The 23,105-nt window shown below is 39.3% G+C and overlaps 2 protein-coding genes across 2 annotated transcripts; one reads left to right on the top strand and one right to left on the bottom strand.

Moving 5' to 3' along the window:
- Positions 1–28: 28 nt before the first annotated feature.
- On the bottom strand, positions 29–8,218 carry LOC125969550 (parvalbumin-7). Its single transcript, XM_049721741.1, has 5 exons — positions 8,053–8,218; positions 1,224–1,292; positions 806–935; positions 622–731; positions 29–480 (listed from the first exon to the last, which is right to left on the bottom strand). Exons 1-5 carry the CDS (start codon positions 8,057–8,059, stop codon positions 455–457), a joined length of 342 nt encoding a protein of 113 aa, XP_049577698.1. The 5' UTR covers positions 8,060–8,218; the 3' UTR covers positions 29–454.
- Positions 2,523–11,242, top strand: ncf4 (neutrophil cytosolic factor 4). Its single transcript, XM_049721739.1, has 10 exons — positions 2,523–2,673; positions 2,918–3,002; positions 3,091–3,250; positions 4,382–4,452; positions 4,827–4,954; positions 5,358–5,406; positions 8,651–8,749; positions 9,989–10,140; positions 10,419–10,484; positions 10,907–11,242. The coding sequence occupies exons 1-10, from the start codon at positions 2,642–2,644 to the stop codon at positions 11,115–11,117; spliced, it is 1,053 nt and encodes a 350-aa protein (XP_049577696.1). The 5' UTR covers positions 2,523–2,641; the 3' UTR covers positions 11,118–11,242.
- Positions 11,243–23,105: the final 11,863 nt, after the last annotated feature.

Consider the following 23,105-nt stretch of genomic DNA (forward strand, 5'->3'; position numbering starts at 1 on the left):
GTTTTGGAGGTAAAAAAAGAAATATCCATTACTCAATAACTCTTTTATTGTCATTTCTTACTGTCTTCTCTCACTTTCTTGGTTGTGAATTTTTTTAGGCACGGATGAGTGGGGCTGCGTGGTGAAGAGTAAGATAATGCGGGTGCACTGGCATGTGACCAATCCATAAAAATGAACAGTTCTGAAAAAGAATCATTTGGAATACAACATCACTAGCACCAAGCCATCTTTATGAGCTCATCAAGAACGATTGAGAAGTACATTTGATACCCGATAAAAACATGTAACCCAAATCTGGTAACACCTCCCCATAGACGCTGCCTGTTTTCGTGGGTGAGCGGGTCAGGCCGGTCCGTCTCCATGTGTGGCTTCCCCCGGGGAGGTGAAAGAAGTTTGATGGTGGCAAGTACAAACTATGAATTCAGGGAGGAGGAAGAAGAGGTCCTGCTTTCTTCTACTCATGCACCATCGCTTCGAACTCTGGTGAGCAAAAAAACGACCAAATCGAGAATTTACGCAGTGTTCTTTCGACTAACTAGGTTATGTTTCATATCAACTTGTCCATCTGTCCGTCTATACGTTAGCATTCGTCGTCAGATAAAACCTCCTCACTTCTCTCACCGTCAATTCCGATTTTGCCGTCGCCGTCCTTGTCCGCAGCTTTGAGGAACACTCTTGCCTCATCATCTGTCAAGTCTCTGCCGTCCTTGGAGAAACCCTTCAGCACAAACCTGAGCAAGATGGAATGTTTCTCTCTCAGGTTGAAAAAAAAAAAAGAGCAGAAATGTTTTCTTGTTTGACTCACTTGAGTTCATCTTCTTCTATGAAACCGCTTCCATCCACATCAAGAACCCGGAAGACCTGCTTGACGCTCTCGGCCGACATCGCCGTCATTCCCACCAGGTCGAAGAACTTTTTAGGGTCGAATGTCTCTGCTACTCAGCAAAACAAAGGAGGCCGAAAAATATCAGCGTTAAGCAAGCTACACACAGGAAGACCCAAGAAACTGCGTAATTCATTTAGACAGACATAGTGCTTTGCTACCATCTTGTGGTATGAATAGGTAATTATAAAGGTTGGTATCAACGCTAAATCCTCACTTTGATTTCTCTATTTCTCCACAGTCTGGGTGCATTGTGGCACCATGCTGCCTCTCATAGGTTGGTATTGGTACTACAACAAATCACAATACTAAAACGTGTAATAATGTACACGAATCCAACCTGCAAAGGCATCAAGAGCTTTCTTGATCTCCTCCGCTTTCAACAGGTCCGTCATCACCATCCTGTCAGCTGGATGAATGGACATGCAGAAGAAATACAAGTTACGCAATACGTTGTGAGAAGTGTACACGTTGCCATGGCAACATACAAGACAAAGTATGTTTTTCCATCCCTCTGTTATATTCTTATTATATTATTTCATCAGGTTCAAAAATCATTTACTATAAGTGACTCATTAGCAACTGTGGCTAACTACTGTAAGCAGCTTGAGTGGGAAGACGGAAGCCCCCCCCCCGCTATTTACAGAATATGCACCGGCGCTAACAACGGTATATTTAGCGTCCACGCTACGGCCTCGGCATGTGAGGGCGGCCGTGGGCGCGTTTTGAAAAAAGAATCCAGCAAGTTGTTGGCTGGTCGGCCTGTTACGCATCCAGCTTCTTATTACATAATGACACAATAAATCGGATAAATGACAAACTCTTGCAAATAGTTGCAACACAAATTCCAAACCCACACATAATAAATACAGAAAGACATTTTACTTATTTTATTTTACTTCTCCAACCCACGTTAATCAGAATTCAAACTTATTAAGACTCTCTTTTCATACACAATGTAAAGATTGAATGGCATCCTCCACAAGTGTCTGAATTTGTATGCGTTGTGTATTTGTGTGTATTTCTCCACAATCTTTTCACTGCAGTGTCACACACAGCGGCAAAACACTCCCGCTCATGCTGTTTGTCCTTCACTTTGCATCACGTCTGATTCAACGCCAATCGTCAGTCACGACTGAGAAGCCTCACTCACGCGTTTTAGGTGAGGTACTAACATCTACTCCTTTCAAAAAAAAATTTGCATCAGTCGCAAACTTAACGTTTCAAATCCACCTGTTCATTAATAAAGTCTAAATTTTGATTACAATAAAAGGTACTGTCGAGGAATAACACCCGTGCCTTGTTTTTGATGAACACTTAGGCCTACTACGCCACTGTATTTGAATATGGTGAGTATGGTGTAAAAGTCTTTTTTGAGGTGGTGTAAAAAAAAAAAATACCACTTTTACCAATTTTAAGACATTTTCTCCTCATAATAGTAATAATCAGAGTTAAAATAATGTCTTGAAGTGATAATAATATTAAATAAAGACTTCAAATGGGCAACTTCACATCAAAGTATGCACATCTTGAATGAATCCAAATATTTAATGTATTGCTTTTTTTTTTGTATATAAAAAGTTAGCTAAAATAAAATCATGTTTTTTCTATATATATAAGACTTCCCTTTTTTGGTTTGTTTGGAAAGACCCATGCAAAACATTTCCTGGTTGCCAACCCCTCACTTCCTGATGCTGCCATTCACACTTTGAAATATTTTGTTTGCTTTCTACACTGTCTTGACACCTTCGGTCGGCCATGTCGCTACCGCTGCAGCTACGCTACGAGAGGTGAGTTTACAAATGTGGTTGGGGTAGGCCACGCTTGTGTTATATTTCTTAATTAATCATTTTAAAATGGGGAAAATACATATTTCTTGTTTAATCATTTTAAAATAGGGAAACCACAGCAAACTATTCTGTAAACGACATTTAAAAAATGGCGTTGGGTTCAATTCTAGAATGGCGGATATATTTGAAACTATATGAATAAATATTATTTATATCATTGATTTTTTTATTTTCTATTCCCTAGTGACTTTGACCAACTGCCTGACAACATCCCCATCAGTGCCACCATTGCGGATATCGAGGAGAAAAAAGGCTTCATCGATTACTTTGTAAGTTTGAAAAAAAAAATAATAATAATAGCATGTTAGAATTTCAAAGCAACCGAAAAAACATCTTTGTCTTCCATTCACTGTGCAGAGGTTTGTTGTTGAGGTGAAAACCAAAGGATGGAGCAAGTATCTAATCTACAGGCGCTACAGTGACTTTTTCAGCCTGCACCAGATCTTGGAGTCCAGATACTCTCCAGAGGACCCAGACAGACCTGGTCCCAACACCTGCGTGCTGCCCACACTTCCAGGTATCAGTTAAATAATCCCATCTCTGTCACGATTTATTCATTCTGGCAATCCAGAACGTTTTTTTTTTTTTTGCTTGTGGGCCTGCTGTGTGCAAAAAGTAGCTTACGAAATAATTTGGAGTTTGATTGCGGGCTGCTGGAGATGCGGTGCACCTGTTTGCGACACTGGGGCGGAAGTTGATTGCACCACAGGATGCCGCTAAACGCTTTGTATCGAAAGTACAGCGATGAAATCACTTAGAATGGAGTTAAACACAAAACTGTCGATGTGTCACCGATACTTTTATCAGCAGTAATGACTCAAGTCAATCACTGTTGTGATTTTGCAATAATTGATTCATGATTAGCTTGTATTTTGTTAGTTTGCTAGCTTTGGTGGGTGTAGCATCGCTAAGTACCGTTAGCACGCTTTCTTGGTGGTTCTGTCCGATGAAAAATCGACACATTTTTAATTTGACCACAACACTTGTTTTTGTTTTTTTCGCAAAAAAAGTCTCGACGTTGACCAATTTATCGTTTCAGACCAATATTGCATCTTTTGGAAATTCAAAAGTAGTCAAATCTTTCAAAATGTACTGGTTTGAATTTATGCTTCCTACTCACCATATTTTTTTTTTGCGGAAATGGAATACATTATGATTTTAATCAGTCCCACTCACTGAATTGGGAGGTGATGATGAAGGTTCAACTTTTCTCCAAACTTTAGCATCTGCCACGGAGGAATCTGCTGATATTAGAGCTGATGGGTTTAATTGCGGAGCTCATCAAGATAGAAAGGGAAACCGAAGGAGAGACGTGGGATGATATAATATCGGAGAAAAAAAAAATAAAAGGTCTTTGAGGACACATTGAAACAAGTTATTAGATAGCAGAATGACTTTTGCCCACAAATTTTTTTTCCAGCCATGTAGATTAGCAGTGGCTAACTCTAGATAGCCAATTTTCGGGGTACAGGGTAACTACCAACTTTCAAAAATATCTAACTAGGTTAGTTCTACAATTTCTACAGACCACCTGCAAATTTCCATTTTGCTGTATTGTTGCCATTTTCTATTTTTCCCCTAACTTGAGTGACCTGCACAGATTTATTTTCCAAAGTACAATAATAAACTACATTTTCTTTTTCTCCAGGAAAAGTGTTCATCGGCAACAAGCGGGAGATTGCGGAGAGCCGAATCCCTGAGTTGAACACGTACATGAAGGTAATCGCTGCGTTTGAATTTTTTTCGCTCCCGCTGCAACTTTACGTAGAAGTGGGCCGAAAGATGCTGCAGTAGGTGGATGGCGTTTAGTTTGCAGATGTAGCTGCACACGTAGGCGTCTCTCTCTCTCTCTCTCTCTCTCTCTCTCTCTCTCTCTCGCTCTCTCTCTCTCTCTCTCTCTCTCTCTCTCTCTCTCTCTCTCTCTCTCTCTCTCTCTCTCTCTCTCTCTCTCGTCGTCGTCGTCTTCTCCCACTCACTTGCCTTGCTCGTTTGGCCGCAACCTACATGGTTTTACATTCCATCTTTTCCCGCTTCGCAACCTTCCACCTCACTCGACTCCCACAACCCAATCCGATTCCTCCTCTCATGTGCAGAGGCTGTTGGGCCTGCCGACATGGTTGCTGCTGGATGAGGATCTCAGGATGTTCTTCTACCAGACGGAGCAGGACGGCCAACATCAGCCTCGAGTGCTCAGGCGTCTGCGACCGCCTACCCGCAAAGTGTGAGCCCCTTCGTCCGTGTATGTCATGAAGAACCTCTGATGGAATTGGTAAAGAGTCAGAGAAGCATTCTCAGAATGACAAAATTGTTCTCAAAGTAATCAATTTAACGCAGGAGACATGAGTCAGGTTGCTCATTTATCTAGAAGCCACAGAGACATTAGTTCAATTTCAGCGACGGAGCTAGAGGGGGGTCCGCTAGGGCACCGACCCCCCCCCCCCGCATTCGTACTTCGATATTCTTGCCCCGCCCCTAAGGAAAAACGATCCTAGCTTACTTCCTTATTTGTGATGACCGTTGTTAGTACATAGCGTGTTTCACCAGGTGGACATGTGGTAAGTGGAGATGATGCAAAATTGGACTCTCATGACTTCCTCCTAAATTTCATTTTCTTGACCTCTTAGGAAGACAGTCAAACCCAAGCCAGACCTCTTCTCATCACCCAGGGCTGAGGTATACACACGCTTATCAATTGTCTTTATTTATTATTGTTGCTATGGTTACCATCTCCATGGCCTCCCACAGCGTAACAACTGCACTAAATCCAGCTCGGTAGACGCACAAACGTAGAAAGTAAACGTGACGAACGGCAAGAGGTTCATTGGATCTTCTGCCATCTAACGGAAGATCATTTTTCATGGTGTTCAAAATTGACGTGGTGCTGCTGCTTTTGTCCTAAGCGCACTTTGTGCTCTTGCAGAAACAACTTCACCAAAACTGCGTCGAAATGAATGCATTTCAAAAAATGGAGCATACCAAACCGTCTGCACACTTCAGCTCAGCCTCTCTAAAGTTCACTTGCCTCTCACTCTCTCACTCCCTCACTCTCTCTCTCTCCCACACTGGTGTAATCTACCCACAATGCTGCCAACCTACTCAACATTTTATTTCTGCTTCTTCTCCGAGTGCCCCCTCGGTGTGCTTCCCCGCAAACAAACTTATATTGGAAACTTCCAGAATTTTAACAAAAGCACCCCAATTAAGGAAGTTTCCGTAGACCCGAAGTGGGTCAGGAGAGTCCCGGTCGCTTTTTCAATCAGAAAACAGAAGTCATGAATTTGCATGGACTTCCTTTTTTTCTTCATTGCTGTGCTTTTTCAGCAGCTCTTTGCTTCTCTCCAAACTTTCACATTCCTCACATCCTATTCAGCATGCCAGAAATGGTGAGGGATTCTTAGCTGTAACCATGGAAACATGGCTGACAGTTTCCAATTGGCCTGCAGGTATAGTAGTTAGACAATCCACCGAGTCAAATCTCCATTCAGTAGAGACCTACGGTAGAGGCTTCAGGAAAGATTCCTCTTTTGGCTTTTCTCCTAGGGAACGCCAACTCCCTCCTCGTTGACGCTAATCAAGGAGCGAAAGCTTTTACAAGCTTGTTAGGGCGGGTGGGCGCGCCGCTAATTGCTCAAGATGATTGCTCCTGTGCCCGAGCTCAACCCAGGCGTCATTTACAGTCGTTGCCTGCGCAAATTAATGGCGCCGGCGCAACGGAGCTCAACTGCTCCATTCTCGCTAACCGTGCATACATTTTCTTTTTTTTTCTTTTGCAAACATTGATGAACTCCGAGGAAATCAAAGCGTATACTGTCTTTCTGTTTTGCGCTCTAGTGACTTTGGCAAGTGATGTGAAATTATTGTTCTCAGTCAAATAATCTCAAAAAAAAAAAAAAAAGTCTGGATGGAGTTACTTTTAACAAATGGGAAGAAAAAAATGCAAAAAGTAAAAATAAAATGTGTGCTTTTTTTTTTACTTGCGTATCAGCATTTTTACACAAAAATGAACACATTTAAAATATAGATTTAAAAGAATGAAATGAATAACAGAAAAAAGCCAACATTTAGGAATTTGTTTGAGAAGAATTATTGTGTTTTTTTTGACTAATACATTTCTTATACTTTTTTACTTGTGTCAGAATTTTGACACAAAAAGTAGAAAATGTACAAGTTACAAAAAAATATTTTTAGAAAATAAAATAAGCAGGTGACAGAAAAATACAAACGTATTTGTAAGTAAAAAGATAATAATTCAATTTGACTAATTGTCAATGTGTATGTGCATAGTTGAGGTAGTAAATAATAAACAATTTAATTTTAATTCATAACTCATTATTAAAATATCAGCATTTTCACACCTAAAAATTAAAAAAGTAAATAAATTCCAAACAATATTCAACAAAAACATAAAATAAGTGAATCTAATGACTTCAATTTAAATTCTATGTCTTAAATGCTTGTGTAACTGTACTTTTATGCTAAAAAGACAGAAATCCAAATATAATTGGACAAATATTCTGAAGGCATAAATACCTTTAGATTAATTGAATTAATTGAATTAATAAAAAAATGTTTTGGTTTTTTTTTAGCAGCATTTGTGCACAAATTTCAAAGCTGTATGCTACTAAACCAAGCAAATCAAACTCTAGATTTAGTGAAAAAAAGGCAATTAAATGATTTTTTATTGTCCGCAGTATCGCCATCAAAACAAACCCATTCCACCCAGAAAGCAACTCGAGGCTCCAACAAAAGTTCTGTGCAAAGACATTCTTACTTCAAGGAGTTCAATGTGTCTGTTATACTTAGTTTGTGTGGGAGTGTTGGTGTCAACATGGTCAAACTAATCTGATAGTAGTTAATCTAGATTACTCATTCTGTTTACACTGGGATTAAAGTCACGCACACAAACACAAATCTTGTTGACCCATCGTAGACCATAAGGTCACACAACACACCACGACATGATTTAAAGACACGATAAATACTGTAATATTATTTTTACCTTTTTGAAAACACTTAGAATGATCAATTAATCCCTAATATTGCATAAATGTCATAATTTGATTCCTTCAATACAAATTTCTCCTCAGCATCAACATGAAGTATTCATGACCTGTTGAATAATTCAAACAATTCTTTTTTTTTTTACTTTTTTTTTCATGCATCACTTTTGACGCTGTTGCGTTCGGAATGATCGGAATTTTTACAACTGATTAAAATGAACAGTCACCAATTAATCTGTGTGTGTTGATAAGAATGCGTATACACAATAGCATTTTATAATAGTTCCGCAGATGATAAAAACGAGACAAAGTCGCTCACCGCACATCGTCCCGTGAATTCGATCCCGATCTTCCACACTCGCTGCAAGCCAAGCGAACAGCAAAGGCAGCAGTGATCTGTCAGTCCCTCACCTCTGTTTAAATTTGACTATTCCTCCCTCCTCCTCCTCTTCTTCTTCACCTCCCTCCCACTGCTCTCGCCGCTCTGATTTTTTTTTCCTTTTGGGGGGGGCAGCTGAGCCACTGCTGTGCGCATCATCTCGTCGCGGCTCCCTCCGTGCTCGCTGCTTGTTTGGCTCGATGATGCGTATACTTAAAAATGTTGGATTGTTTTCCGAGCATGCCTGCTGGTTTGATTATTTCCTCTAAGATGGTGGGAAATACTTTTACCATTGTGAACTTCAAATATTTTTTTTGCAGTTATAAATATATGTGTGTGTGTGTATATATATATATATATATATATATATATATATATATATATATATATATATATATATATATATATATATATATATATATATATATATATATATATTACATAATACACCCACGCACATGTGAAATTGTTAGCTGACACTAAATAATTGTCATTACGAGATAAAGTTCAATTTAAACTGTTTCTTCTCCTGCACCAGGCCATGTTTGACTTTTGTGGCAGTAGCAAGGCAGAGTTGAACCTGAAGAGAGGAGACTTGATCTTCTTGCTGCATCGAGTCAACACTGACTGGTTGGAGGTACGTACAGTGCCAAATCCCCCCCCCCAAAAAAAAAAAATGTGGATGGTATTTAAGGAAGAAAATGCTGATTTGAAGTGATGTGACTTGACTCGTTCTCGTGACTCGCTTCAAGTAAGCCTTTTGATTAGATTGATGATTCACAAACTTTTTCCATCAGGTGTCCCCTTAAAATATCCTTAATGCTCCTTTACCAAAATTATTTAACTGCAGTAACAGTAAGCTTGTTGTAGGTAGTGTTTATTAAAAATGAGGTTGCAGTTGCCACTGTGGTATCGTGCCCAGTTTGAAAAAAAAAAAAAAGCATACATGTTAAATAAAAAATAATATTAAAATAAATTGGGTTTTTTAAAATGAAGTAAAAAATGTAAATGTATAAATAAAAAAATCAAAACTTCAAATAAAAATAATTGAAATTAAATCATAAATAAATTAATTATCAATTAAATAAAAGAAATACAATTTTAGTTAATAACTAAATTAATATAAATATTTCTAACTAACAATCCAACAACACAACAAAATAATTTGAATTCAAACATAACAAATACATCATTTAATTATAATTGGGAGGGAAAAAGAAACATTCAAATAGGTCATTTAAAATGTATCGCATATGTAAATGTTTAAAGTCAAAAGATTAAAATTCAAATGTATTGTGCCCGAAAGTTAAATATTTTGTATCTGAACAAAGAAGTCGTGCTTAGTGTGCAGACGCCAATAAAAGCTGCTAAAAAGATGAAGTAACAGGAGGTGGGTGCAGTGAGGGGGTGACAAAGCCATTGTGGAGGATGCTCTTATCTTCGTCTTATTTTTACCTTCTGACTGCTCCGCGCACAAATCCAATAATGCTAATGGAAAAATGTCATAATATGTTTATTGCGTCATCTCAACATACATTTAAAAAACAGAATGTTGGATTATGTTTTTTTCCCACTCGTTAAGAATATTCGAATATAACATTATCACTTAAAATAATAATATTATTCAAAATAAAACTGTTATATTTCTGTCATTTCCCAAGGGAAAAAATGGTTTCCATTTCCATTCACTTGATAAGTCAAGCAGTGTTTGGAAAAGTGATAATTGCTTTATTTACTTATTTAAATATTTATGACTACACTGAAGCGTAGTAGCCAGGCTTACATGCTAATTGTCATTTAGCGTACACGAGCTAATTAGTCAGACTAACACATCTCCGGGTGCGAATTCCTCCCATTTGATTATTATTTGCCACAGGGCACGGTCAACAACCAGACGGGTATTTTTCCACAATCCTTCGTGAAGATCATCAAGCCCCTCCCGGAGAGTGAATCGGAGGACGAAGGAGAAGGCCACACCTACAGCTGCCTCCGATGCTATCTGCTCACCCCCTCTGGAATCCAAACCAGGTACAATTACATCATTTCTATAATATGATTCCATCCGTCTGTCCGTCCTGATGCTTTCACTTATATATTTTTTTATATTTTGCTTACTTTTTTTTACTACAGTCAAACTTCTACATACAAATTTATTTCGTTCCGAGACCTATTTGATTGTTGGATCAAATATTTCCATAAGAATACACTGTAATTTGTTTAATTCGTTCCACAGCCGAAAAAAAACGACGATAGCTTAGCTTAGCTGTTTTTTTTGTATTTTGTAATGTCTGCGTGTCCACTTGCAGGGACGTGTGCGTTCAAGAGGACCTCACCATCCAGCCAACACACATGGAGCTGATGTCTCGGATGAGGTAATTGTTGTTCTACGCACTTCCAAAAGATGAAGTGTGAGTTCTGTTCGAGTGGTGCTCACTCTAATTTATTTTGCAAGAACCTCACTCCCACTACGGCGCAAACGCCTCTTTCTAATTGCGCCTGTCTATGAAAATACCAAATCTCTAATCGTTCAGACTTGCTACTTCACTTTTAGCACCATTCAAATATGGCAAAAAATTATTATATATATTTCTGATATATTTGCCAGTGTGTATGTTAAGGAAAAAAAAAAATCCCCCTCATAAAAAATGGATCTCCAGGCTAAAAATAAAAAAGAACGAGGGGAGTAATGTGTTAGCGAGGATCATTAATCCAACGTGAAATGAGTTCATTGTTTTCATCTCCATGGCAACCGCTGTATTGAAGTGTGTGTGCTGTTGTCTGTGTGTGTTCTCAGGGACGTATTCAAGATGGGTGACATTGCGCTGAATTACCGCGACTACGAGGGCGACCTCATCCGCGTGCTGGACGACGAGGACGTGCTGCTGATGATTAAGGAGAGTCGAGGTCAGGCGACGGGGGCGGTCCAGAGGCCTTTCAATCAGTTTCCGTGGGAACTGCTTGTCACCATGGCCTCTGACCTCTCCGTTTACAATGCGGAAGGGTGATGTCCAGATTTGTTGTTTGTACTTTGGATTTTTTAAAATTATGTTCACCATAGAGACTTTTGTATATGTATTATGCATTCAAAAGATTTCGTTTAACAGTAAAAAAATATATAATTTCTCCGTAATTAATTTGATAATAACATTATTTTTCATGTACGTACAGTAGAATCCCTGAACTCGACGTTCAACATATCTGTTTGACGCAAAATGTCGGGAAATCTTTGCCTCAGATCTCAAACAAATCTTCGGAATCCGACCCAACTCATCTTTATACCAGCAATCTTTCAAACCTATTACAACTTCACAGGACTCTTACCAAACAAGCACTGGTGCAGAAACTCTGGAAAATTCTCAGAAATTCTAGGACATTTTTTTGAACATTTTTCCAAATGTCTAGGAAATTTTAGGAAATTCTAATTTCATAGCTAATTTATCAGAAACTAACAATTGATCCACCAAAAATAAATAAATGAAACTCACAATATCCGAAACATGTATTAAGTCATCACCTTTTTACAGCACACAGAACCCAGAAAGCAGAATATTTCCAAAAATTACATCTTTTTGAGACCTGCAAAAATTTATTTTATGAGCCAAGATTTAAGTACTGTACTTTTCTTAACTTCTTTCAACGATATTTATGCAAAACAACCACCCTGCAAAATGTGTAAAAAAAAAAAAAAAAAGAAAGCCTGCTTTGACAGGTGGTTGAAAATGAGATGTTGACAATCACAGAGCAAAAGTATTATAAACAAACTAAAGAATTTTTTAATCTAATCCCTCCAAGTGCTGCAAAGATACTTTTATAATTTGTTTGGAGGATTTTTTTTTTCAACCCGGAAGTGTTTAGGCGGCACGACCAAACAAGTTAATGGGTGTGGCTTAACAAATCCGCCATCTTTTTTACTCGGGTGCGGCGTAACTAATCCGCCATCTTTTCTACTCGGAGAGACTTTTATAGTCCAAACAACTCAAGGATGCCGAAGTGGAGAGCACAGAGAAGAATTCGTCTAAAAACTTTGCTTCATTGAGGGTTCAATTCCTTCACCCACTCCATGGAAACGACGGACACAGTAAAACGGTAAGCTTGAGATGACAAAACTTTATTTCACTTGCATATTATTGTATATCTATGATGCCCTCGTTTTCATAGCATTAGCATCGGTCTTTCTGTTGATTTTGTGCGCTCTATGTTTTAATTCTTGTGGATGTTTTTTGAGTAGTTGTATTAGCTGAATTGTATCGAAAGGTTCTGTTTTATTATTTGGGAACACAGTATGTAAAATGAGTTCGTTAGCTTCTCGCTAACGCTAGCATTAGCTTGCTGATTCACTTGATTGCAGTACTTATTTATATCTATAGTGGATGGACTTCTGCTGTTGATATGTTTTAATCAATCAAAAAATGTTTCTTGCTAACTCCTCTAAAGCAGGGTCCCAAATAATTATTTGTTCAAGTCCCAAAACAAGGTCCCTGGGTGCATGCAGGCTTAAATAGATGTTTTGACGCGTGTTAATGGATTTTATCTTTGCGGAAGAGATGTTTTTTTTTTTCACAGCACACGTTGGATGCGCCGTTATTTTACTGTCGCTACGATTAATGTGAAAAATAGCGAAAATTGAGTCCACGCTTAAAAAGCGCAAACACATTGGAAAGCCATGCGGCTACTGGAAGGAGTTTACACGACCCCTGCTTTGGGTTCATTCACTTGAAATACATGGAAGTAGGAGAGAAACCATAAACACCATCGTGGCTTGTCGCTTATTTGCCATAATATGAGCGAAAAAAATGTCGATAATTAAATTTTTTGTATTTTAATAATCTGAAATTTGTCAAAGGTACAACTGCCTGATTTTTCTGCGTCCCTCTTTCCGATGGTGTTCCCCAGGGTTCGGTTCTTGGACCTCTGGACAATGTAGAATTTTACCTTTTTTTTTTTAACCCTTGTGTCTGGGGGACTTTTAAGAATTCACCAAAATGTTGTCATTTTCAGCGTCAACGATACATTAGCATTTGTGACGCAATGTCACTTTCACGTTTGTCTGCCATCTCTCCGTAATGAGCGTTGCCCTTCGGTCTAATGAAGCTGCTAATGAATGTCATCAGGTCATGCTTGTGACCTGCCAAGTACTTATTTACTGTCAAGCACCTGCAAAACGTGTCTCCAATGCATAAGTGGGACAATAATTACGATGTTTTATACAACATGTGTTTATGGTTCAGGATTTAAATGGTTCTGATTCTAATAAATTCCCTCGACCATTTAAAATAGGTCAGAGGTGATATGCTATGTTCAAAACTCCCAAAGAATCCAGTATCACATTACGTACACTTAACACTGCCTATTTTTGTCTCGCTGAAATTAGAATTATCCTTAAAATGCCGTAAATGACACTATATAAAAAATAGCGCAGTAATCGGTTCAAGGAAATACACGAGCTGATGCATCTTGTCTAAGAGACAATCTTTGTATGTATGAGAAGCTCGATTTAGGTTACGGGTGCACTTTTAGGACATTTATTCAAAAGTCAAATTGTTTATTTGCTGGCAAATCTGTAAGATAAATTTCAAATTATATTTGGTGTTTTGTCCGATGTTTAAAAATGTCAAATTCCTGTTTACTGTAGTTTTGCAAGTACCCCAGCAGGGGCACTGTTGGGTTGAATTCTCGCCAGATACGGCAAAGCTGGATAAAATCAACGCAACACGTGCCTGAATGGATCTCTGCTGTCTTCACATCCTCCTCTTTTCCGCCCTGGCTCTTCTTTAACCTCGCCGCCTTCTCCCTCCCACTTTTCTCTCGCTTTTTTTGGCAGCGCTCGCCGAATAATATTCCACCCTCGCTTGCCCAGAAGCATGCTTAACGTGTGCTAACAGCACGCCTTTAAGTGGCGCCACTGCAGATTGAATTCTCGTCCCAAATTGCATTACGGCCGCATTCAAAATGCTTTCTGGATGCAGAAGGGAATTACAGTCGGGCATTTTGAGAAAGGTCAATCCCACCGTTACCGTACATTTAAACGTTCATCTTTTTTCATAAGAAGCACAACAGACGTTTGCAGCCCCGTGAAGTCAATATTAACCTCTAAGAAATATTGCCTAGTTCTTTATGTATTAAGTTTTACCACAATATGTTTAGGAGTTTTTGTAATATGAATTTAGAATTTACACATTTCCTCATGAGTACATTGCTGTAATTTGACTTGGCAAATTATATTTTAAAAATGTCAACTTTTTGTTTTAATAACTAGATTTATACCTCTGGAAATTATGCCATGTTCCTTTAAAGACTGAATATGCCTCATTATACAAAATCTATATGTTAGGCTTGGATAGTAATATTTGGAGACAAATGTGAAAAACATTCCAAAATAATTTGAAATTTAAATTGCATCAATAAAATACCTAAAAATAGAGTCGTAGGTTTAGAAAGGTCAAATACTCACTTGAAATAGTTTTATTCTCTGAATAAATCCTCAATTTAGGCTTTCACTGTACTATTAAAAAAAAATCTGAAATTTGAATTGCATCAATACAAATACCTAAAAAATAGTTATAGGTTTAGAAAAGTCAAATACTCACTTGAAATGGATTCTTCTCTAAAATAATCCTCGTTTTAGGCTTTCTCTGTACTTTCGCATATTGAACAAGCGGGGGCGCTGTTGATACACTTTTCAAATGCGCCCATGAAATCCGATTCCATGCTGAACAATTTGTCATTTAACTTTTTTATCTGTTTTCAATAAGCCAATATGTGTATGGATGTGTGTATTATACTATTATATTATATTATATCATATCATATTATATTATATATTAATATTACGCGCGCACACACACACACACACACACTGGCCGTCAGTTCCGAAGATGTGGAGGAGGCACAGACCGCCGACAGTCCGTCGCCTCTTGCTTGACCTGAGACGTTTGTGTGAGGACACTCCGCACTGTATGGGTGGGACTTCTCCTTTTACTCTCAGTCCAAACGGGGATTAGTGTAAAGTGGACAAATACTTTTTGTGTGTGTGTGTGTGTGTTTGTTTTTGAGTGTGGGTGTGCTGAGATTAAAGTGACTTCATTGTGTAGTTTGTAGTAAGGATTTACATGAAAAGAGCTTAGCGAGGAAATACACAAAAGTGATTGACGCAGTGTCTTTTCTCCACCTATTAAAATATATATATTTATTATATATATATTTATTATATACGTATATAATATATATTTATTATATATATGTGTGTGTGTATATATAAATAGAAAGTGGGACAAGGCACTCCTGAGATGTTGAAATTATCTCCCTGTCATTGTTCGCATCTGCCGAGCGTCTTCAGTCTCCACCCTCGCGTGACCTTGACGCCTGCCCGATCGGCGAGCGTGCGCGCCGCCCCCTCTCGTTCGCGTTCCGTATCCATCATTTTCTGCTTATCGCTCTTCCGTTTTTTGTTCCACCTTTGTCTGTCTTTGTCTTTGGGCCGCCGCGTTGGATGCACCGTCCCACCCCCTTCTCCCAAAGCATTCTTTTGCTCGGAACACAGCTTTGTGAATGTTATCTCGCTCGCCGCTTCCCCCTCCAAAAGCCTTCTGCTGCGTTGGCATCGGAAAAGAACGAACGCCTTTGAACCTCAGCCACTTTGTTTCTTGGTGGTGCGTAATCAGGGGCTTTGACTGTGCACGCTTCTTCTGCATTTGATGGGGCTGACTTTCCTTTCTCATATTTGGATTAACCCTTAAAACTGTCCCAAACTGCCCCTGAATCACTTCAAAATCACTTGAACTCATCTTACTTGCCGTTATCGGTTTCATCCATCTTCCGCTTTTCCGGGGGTCAGGTTGTGCTAGCCATTTGTTTAGCCAGGAAGCCCAAACTTGCTACTTCATTCAACCAAGAGACAGCCTCTCCATTTTCCTGAGTCGCCCTCCAAAATCTGATTCCCGAGCTGCCCCAGTTGACCCCCTCCGAGATCTCGTGGAGGAAACTCATTCCAGCATCTCGTATCTGTGATCTTTATTTTTGGCCCGAACCCGCATCTCCTGACAAGAACCCACCAAAGCATCAAAATGATCTTAAGCACTTGCATTTCATTGATATCTCATCACCCTTCCAGCTAGAAGATCATCGAGCAGCACCATCACAGCTACTGTTGCTGCAAAACAATTCACACAAGCAATATCAAATTGTGAATTTGGCTCGCATGCAGACATCGGACTGTGTGTGTGCGTTTGGAATCAGTCCAGCAATAATTTCTCATGAGAGAAACAGCTGGAGAAAGATGATTACGATAGTGTTCTGGTTTCTTTCGCAACGTCTATCCTTCAACCTGCACCGCGGCCTTCTTTCTAAAGAGGCGACAAACGCACGTTGAGATGCTGGCGGTCGTTTTGATGTAAACACGAGGAAGGCTTTCGCTTTCAAAACATCCTGAGGAGGGAAATAGATACAGTTCTTGTCTGTAGTAGTGTGTGTGTGTGTGTGTGTGTGTGTGTGTGTGTGTCTGAATAAGTCAAAAGTTCACGGCTCCCCCATGAAAACACGTCGGCAGAAAGATGACGGATGACTTTTTGAGCGTTTGAAAGATGAAGCGACGCAACAATTCCAAAACGTTTTGAATTCCACCTAGCACGAGATAAGCAAGGTAGCTCCATTCTAAGACGTACAGTGGCTATCAAAACTGATTTTTTTCTGATATAAAACATTGAAACCAACTTACCGTATTGGCCTGAATATAAGATGACCCCGAATGTAACATGACACCCCCCCCCCTTTTTCAGTAAAATTTCAATGAAAAAAAAACTCGTCTTATATTCGGGCCAATACGGTATATGGTTTCAGAACCGCATGCTCGGGAAAACGCGCGATGTGTAGGCCCGTGCATGTTTCTCTGCCACTCTCTGAAGAGCGCTCTTTCTCCTTTTCTTCTGACATCTGGATGGGAGTGAAACAGCTGCGTGTGCCGCAGTGCCCCTCGGAATTTACACTCGCACGGACACATTTCCGCACCTAACCCCTCATCTTTTATCTGGCCGTGTCATCCCAAGCTTTCCAACACCCTGCAGCTTCTTCGGAGAGAACGTTCTGTTTTTGAAAATACAAAAATGTTTACTATTAACTCAACAGTCTTAAGTTGTAATAACAATAGTCTCCACTAGATGGCAGACCAGCCCAGACTAGAGATGAATCTCAAAGAAGAAGAAGAGAAAGCGTGTTCTGGCATCTCAGCAGGCCAAGAAAATGATCAAATAGGAGGCAATTGCAAGTTGTGCATGGTGGAGGATGAGAAAGATAGCGAAAGATGGAAGAGCAGAGATGGATGAAGAGGAGTGAGATTGATGGAGGAAGATTGCAGAACCGGGGAATGGAAGATAGATTGAGGAAGAGGCTGGCGGAAGGAGGGGAACGAGAAGTACTAATGGATGGTGGGGGCAGAAAATAGATTCAGGAAAAGAAATACATTTGGAGAAAGTATGACTGCATAAATAGACATAATATTATACTCGTATAAAAATAGACATTAGGTGGACATATATGAATATAGATCGACAGCCAAACAGAATATATTCTCATGCTCTGCACCAATCTATTATTCTGTTAGCCCATTGTTCCAACTCTGGGGCTCTCCCTCCGTCACTCGTGTAAAAGTTGGAATTTGAGGCACTTCCTGTGTTTTGGTCACATTGCTAAGGTAGCACTTCCTGTCTGAGAGGCTGGAAAATACACAAAACCCCAAGCACAGATATGACATCAACAACAAAATCGGTGTTTGCCGTTATCATACGATTATTTTGTGCAAGTTAAGTTTGTGGTATTGTACAAAAAGGTGACAAAATAGATTTGCAGGAAATGGAAAAGATTTCCCAACATCCAGCATTTGAATTCTGATTTTTCTGCATATCTTGTTGTCATGTTGCTCTCTGATCGCCCCCCCTCCCCTTTTTATTCCTCCTGTCAATCATGTCAAGGTGGTGACATCCATGTCTCGGGCGCAGCACACTGGAGCTGTCATCTGTATCGCCCGTGACAGTACGGAGGGACACGCGCACACACAAACACACCCGGAGGGACATTCTTGGAGCATTTGACACTTTGGTCACAGCAGACGCCTTTGTCAATATGGGAGGTGCTGGGGGGGGATTCAAAGTGGCATTGAAGGGGGAGAGAATTTATTTACCCATTGCAATATAATCGCTAATATCTACCTCACCACCAATCAACTGAACAATTTTGAAAAAAATAATCTAATTTTTTTGGGTGTATATTTAAAGATCGTTTAATTCCATTTAATATAAATTTTAATAAATAAATAAAATGTAATTTTATTACATTATATATTTTTTTATTAAATATTATATATATATATATATAAAAAGATAATTTAATTCCATTAATACAAAATGTAATAGATAAAATGTATTCGACTAAATATTGTCTATAATATATTTATAATTTTAGATAATTATAATAATTACATATATATATAATATAACTACATATAAACATTCCAATTAGTGATAAAATCATTTTAATGGGCATCAATTATTTGCAGATTTTCTCTATTAGACAGGTCAAGTACGGGTAGACGACTATATACGTAGTATACATAAATAGCAAGTGTTGCAGGCAACATTTCTATAGAAATCCAGTAGATCACAAAGTACAGGAAAGATAAAGATGTAGTACAGATAGACTTGGTGGTGCACATAGATATGAGGGGAGATGATGGCATAGATGTAGTATACATAGATAGTGAGCTTGCATTGCTATTGATGGGCAAGCATAAATGTAGTCTTGAAGCTGACGAATAAGAAACCCGCTATTGAATCTAATTAAGATGCTAATTAAGGGCAGGCTGGAGCCTCACCATTACGCGTGTGTGTGCATGTGTGTGTATACGTGTGTGTGTGTGTGTGTGTAGCAGTAATAAACAAGTACACCTGGCTCCTTACATAAACAAGCTCACGCCTCCGAGGCTGCAACACACCTCCGCTGTCAGACTTTCCACTGCAGTGATATCACACCCTTGATATGCTGACACACACACACACACACGAATGTCTGACATTCCGCTTGTGAATAAGTCACCAGTGACAATTTTTATTCCTTATCGGAAACACCGACTCATTTTATGAAACATAGTATATGAAACAAATGTCTCCATTATAGGACTTTTTAGTTTACCGTATTTTCCGCACAGTAAGGCGCACCGGATTATAAGGCACACCTTCAATGAATGGCCCATTTTAAAACTTTGTTCATATATACGGCGCGCTGGATTATAAGGCGCATAGAATAAATAACTCAACGTTGCTCAAACGTTATTGCAATCACAATATAGTTACACTCAAATAGTGGAAACAATATATCAATAACTCAACGTTGCTCAAACGTTAATAACACAAAATAAACACGTAAAGCTTACTTTAATAAATTAGTCCTCATCCACGAATCCATATTGGTCCATATATAAGGCGCACTGGATTATAAGGCGCACTGTCGGCTTTTGAGAAAATTGGAGGTTTTTAAGTGCGCCTTGTAGTGCGGAAAATACGGTAGTTTGAAACTGCAGTTTTACTTCACATGGAATTTAATATGTTGACAACGTTTTTACAAAATGCGTCAATTCTATCCTAAATGTCGCAATACCTTAACCGTCTTCGGTGGAATTTCAGTTTGTCGCTTTTGACCTTTTCATCAACCGACTGTGTACGCACTTGAAACCACGACACACACGAGTAAAATGGCGCACGATGCGCACGCGTAAAAAAAATCGCTACGTATCGTTAGCGCAAGGCAATATGGATGAGAGAGTGACAGATTAAGGTCATTGCAGTGCCATGAGCTCACTCACGGCAAACGCCAAAACATGACAAGGGAGTTATTTGCCATCATTGAGTCCCAATTACCCAAACACAATGTTGAAACCTATTTTTTTTTTTTTTTTTTTTTGAGGATGTGAGCACCGTTGCGACATCGCCAACGCGTTACGCCACATTGTCGGAGCCATTAGGGAAACACAAAGAAAATAACCAAGCTAGTTCCCTTTTCCACCGAGCAGCTTGATGAGAAGAGCGTGACAGGAGAGGGAATACGGCGAGGCTAGAAGAATCGTATCTGCAGCTTTTCATGAATAACAAGACGACAGAAGCGGGAATAGAAAAGGATGCACTTCTTGTTTCGCTTCTGCAGAATGTGGAAATGAGCTCATGCCTGGTTAGCACAGTGGATGTCTTATTGTACTTTTCGTGCTTCCTCGCCAGTTCTTCGTTCGAACTCGCCAGCGTGCGTAAAGAAATAGAACGAGTGAAGATGCGGCCTTTGCATGCTCGGTGCAATTAATGTTCAATTAAAAGTAGGGCCATGTTAGCACTTTTCAATCTGCCATTTTCTTTTTTTTTTATTCTATAAATATATAGGTACACCCACGGCGTATTTGTAAAGCTCTTGTATGACATTACTGACACTTTTTTTTTTTTGGGGGGGGGGGAAGAACTAGTTGTTTTGACAAGAGCACAAGCTCCAGGTGTTTTCTAATTGTTGGTGTCGAAAAAGAAAAAAAAAAACACGGGAATTTGTGTGGAAAAGATTCTCTTTGCACACATCGACTTCAATAACCTCTTTTTAAATTATACTGCAACCAAACTATTGTGACAAATATAGAGCAGGTGCTAAAAAAAAAAAAAAAAATTGTTGTGTCTTTATGTGAACTTTGACTGGTTGTCATTGGAAGGACATTTGGGTGGGCGTGTTTCTTTTTTAGCCAGTCTCGAATTGTAAACTTGACAGATTTTGTGTGTGTCGGCGATCAACTTTGAAGACGCCACTCGCCTACGGGTCGGGACTGCATCCGAGGCAGTTTTGCACGTGTGTGTCTGGAGACACAGAGTTGGCCCAAGACAAAGCGTCAAGACTGAGCTGAGGTTGATTATGGAGACGCAACTCCCCCTCTGCAAACAACACACAGACCAAACTACCAAGACTGCTCCATGCAAACTCATCCTCGACTCGCATGACAACATTGTGTTGCTGGTTGTGTTGTGTTTGTGTGGCGTCTTGGCTGGAGCGGTCAGCTTTCTTCAAGTGAATGAAATGCAACCACACAAAAATCCACTTCCTTATTGTAATGGATAATTGACAGTCGGTGATGAAAACTAAAATGGTTGACTTGACCCCACAGGTGGGAGGGGTTTTATGGAAACTCATGTCCTCCTTTCACACTTTCTCGTAAAAGTCGGCATTTTCCACCTTAAAGTTCTCCAACGAAAAAAATATATATATCAGATGAGTATTCAACAACTACCCAAGGCTCGAGATTTTGTTTTTGTTTTTGAAAATCTCTTCATTTGATGAATGACTTTCTAATTTTCTGCCTTTTTTTTTTTTTTTTTTGCAGGTTAATCATAATTAACCTGCCAGAACAAACCAGAGAACTAAATCCAAGCAAGGAGGTACAGCTGGATGAAACACGAATGGCCGGAAAGAGCTGATTGGTTAACAGAATGAACCGGGCCGACAAGAACAGGTGAAAACAAAGACACACAAGAAAAACCAAGAAAACAAGACACAACATGAAACAAAACTGACCATAAATGAAACCAAATCAAGAAAAACATACAATTTGATTTTTCCATCTTTGTTGCGAGTACGTGGAGGCATTTCCTGATAATCATTTTCATCTGATTCATGGAAGAAATCAGAAATGAACTTTTTACATTTTTGTGTTGAATGCCCTTCGCTCTCTATTTCAAATGTAATGTCATTTTTTTTCCCCGCCACTGATAGAAAAGTTCATTCAGGTTCAGGGGAATTTGTTTCATGGAAGGTAGCCGCGTCGTACTTTCGAGTTTTTTTTTGTTTTTGTTTGCTCGGACGATTTATCCTCGGAGTGTGTGCGTGTGTGTCTGTGTGTGTGTCTTGTCAGCTGTGTGTCACACGTAGGTGGGCCGACCGCGGTGCGACCTCAATGCTCACCGGTGACATTAAGCGGCGGTCGTGCCAGCAGACACACTCTTCCATTTGTTTCACAACACTTTGGGATTCGCACACTCTTGTCACACACACACACACACACTGAGGCTTCTTTGGCCTGTGTGAACTTTGGCTCACCCTCAGTTCTTCAGCCCACCACACAACCTCACACCGGGATGCCTCTTGGCTCCAGGAGCATGTGGCGAGGTTGCGACCTTGAGCAGAAGAAGGGGACGTAGAGGACAACTGAAAGTGAACTTGAGGGGTGAAGAAGTCATGGATGGATGGATGGATGGATGGATGGATGGATGGATGGATGGATGGATGGATGGATGGATGGATGGATGGATCCTTGAGTGTTGAAAATTCGATCCCTCCTAAGGTTGTGATGTACAATTAATCACAGTTCAATTACATTTATGATTATTACAGGATTTGCATAATCGTAAAAATAATTATAATATGCATTAATATGAAATTCGCTATGTAAAATGACTTAGATTTATGCATTGGCATCTATTTTTCCATTTTAAAATCATTTTATAATTGGATTTATTTATGTTATAAAAACTTGTAGCGTTTCAAAAGAAATTCAAATGTCATATTTGCCAGATTTATATTTGTTTCTATAATCGAGCATTAAATGCATCGCCTTATCCGACTTGTGTAGGAACATAATGTACCGACGGGATATTTACTTAGGGGAAAAAAAAAAATCCAGGGTCATATTTCAATCATCTTCCCCTTCTCATGCTTCCTCTTTCTTTCTTATTGTTGTTGATCAGTGCTGGTTCAACATACTGGAATTATTTATGTTGTGTAGTAGTTTCCAACTCCCTTCTACATAATCCTAGTTTGAAACCCTAATCCTAGTTTTAAACCCAAACCCTAGTTTAAACCCTAGTTTGAATCCCTAACCCTAGTTTGAAACCTTGACCCTAGTTCGAAACCCTAACCCTAAATTGAAACCCTAACCCTAGTTTGAAACCCTAATTTAAAACCCTGAAACTAGTTTTAAACCCTAGTTT

This window comes from Syngnathus scovelli, chromosome 5 (genome assembly GCF_024217435.2).
Source record: "Syngnathus scovelli strain Florida chromosome 5, RoL_Ssco_1.2, whole genome shotgun sequence".
In the NCBI taxonomy this organism is placed as follows: Eukaryota; Metazoa; Chordata; class Actinopteri; order Syngnathiformes; family Syngnathidae; genus Syngnathus; species Syngnathus scovelli.

Coding starts and splice junctions, on each gene's coding strand:
- LOC125969550 (XM_049721741.1), bottom strand. Junction 936..1,223: donor AGCTCTTGATGCCTTTGCAG/GTTGGATTCGTG, acceptor TTTGCTGAGTAG/CAGAGACATTCGACCCTAAA. Junction 732..805: donor ATAGAAGAAGATGAACTCAA/GTGAGTCAAACA, acceptor CATCTTGCTCAG/GTTTGTGCTGAAGGGTTTCT.
- ncf4 (XM_049721739.1), top strand. CDS start 2,642: ATGTCGCTACCGCTGCAGCTACGCTACGAGAG. Junction 2,674..2,917: donor CTGCAGCTACGCTACGAGAG/GTGAGTTTACAA, acceptor TCTATTCCCTAG/TGACTTTGACCAACTGCCTG. Junction 5,407..8,650: donor TCTCATCACCCAGGGCTGAG/GTATACACACGC, acceptor CTCCTGCACCAG/GCCATGTTTGACTTTTGTGG.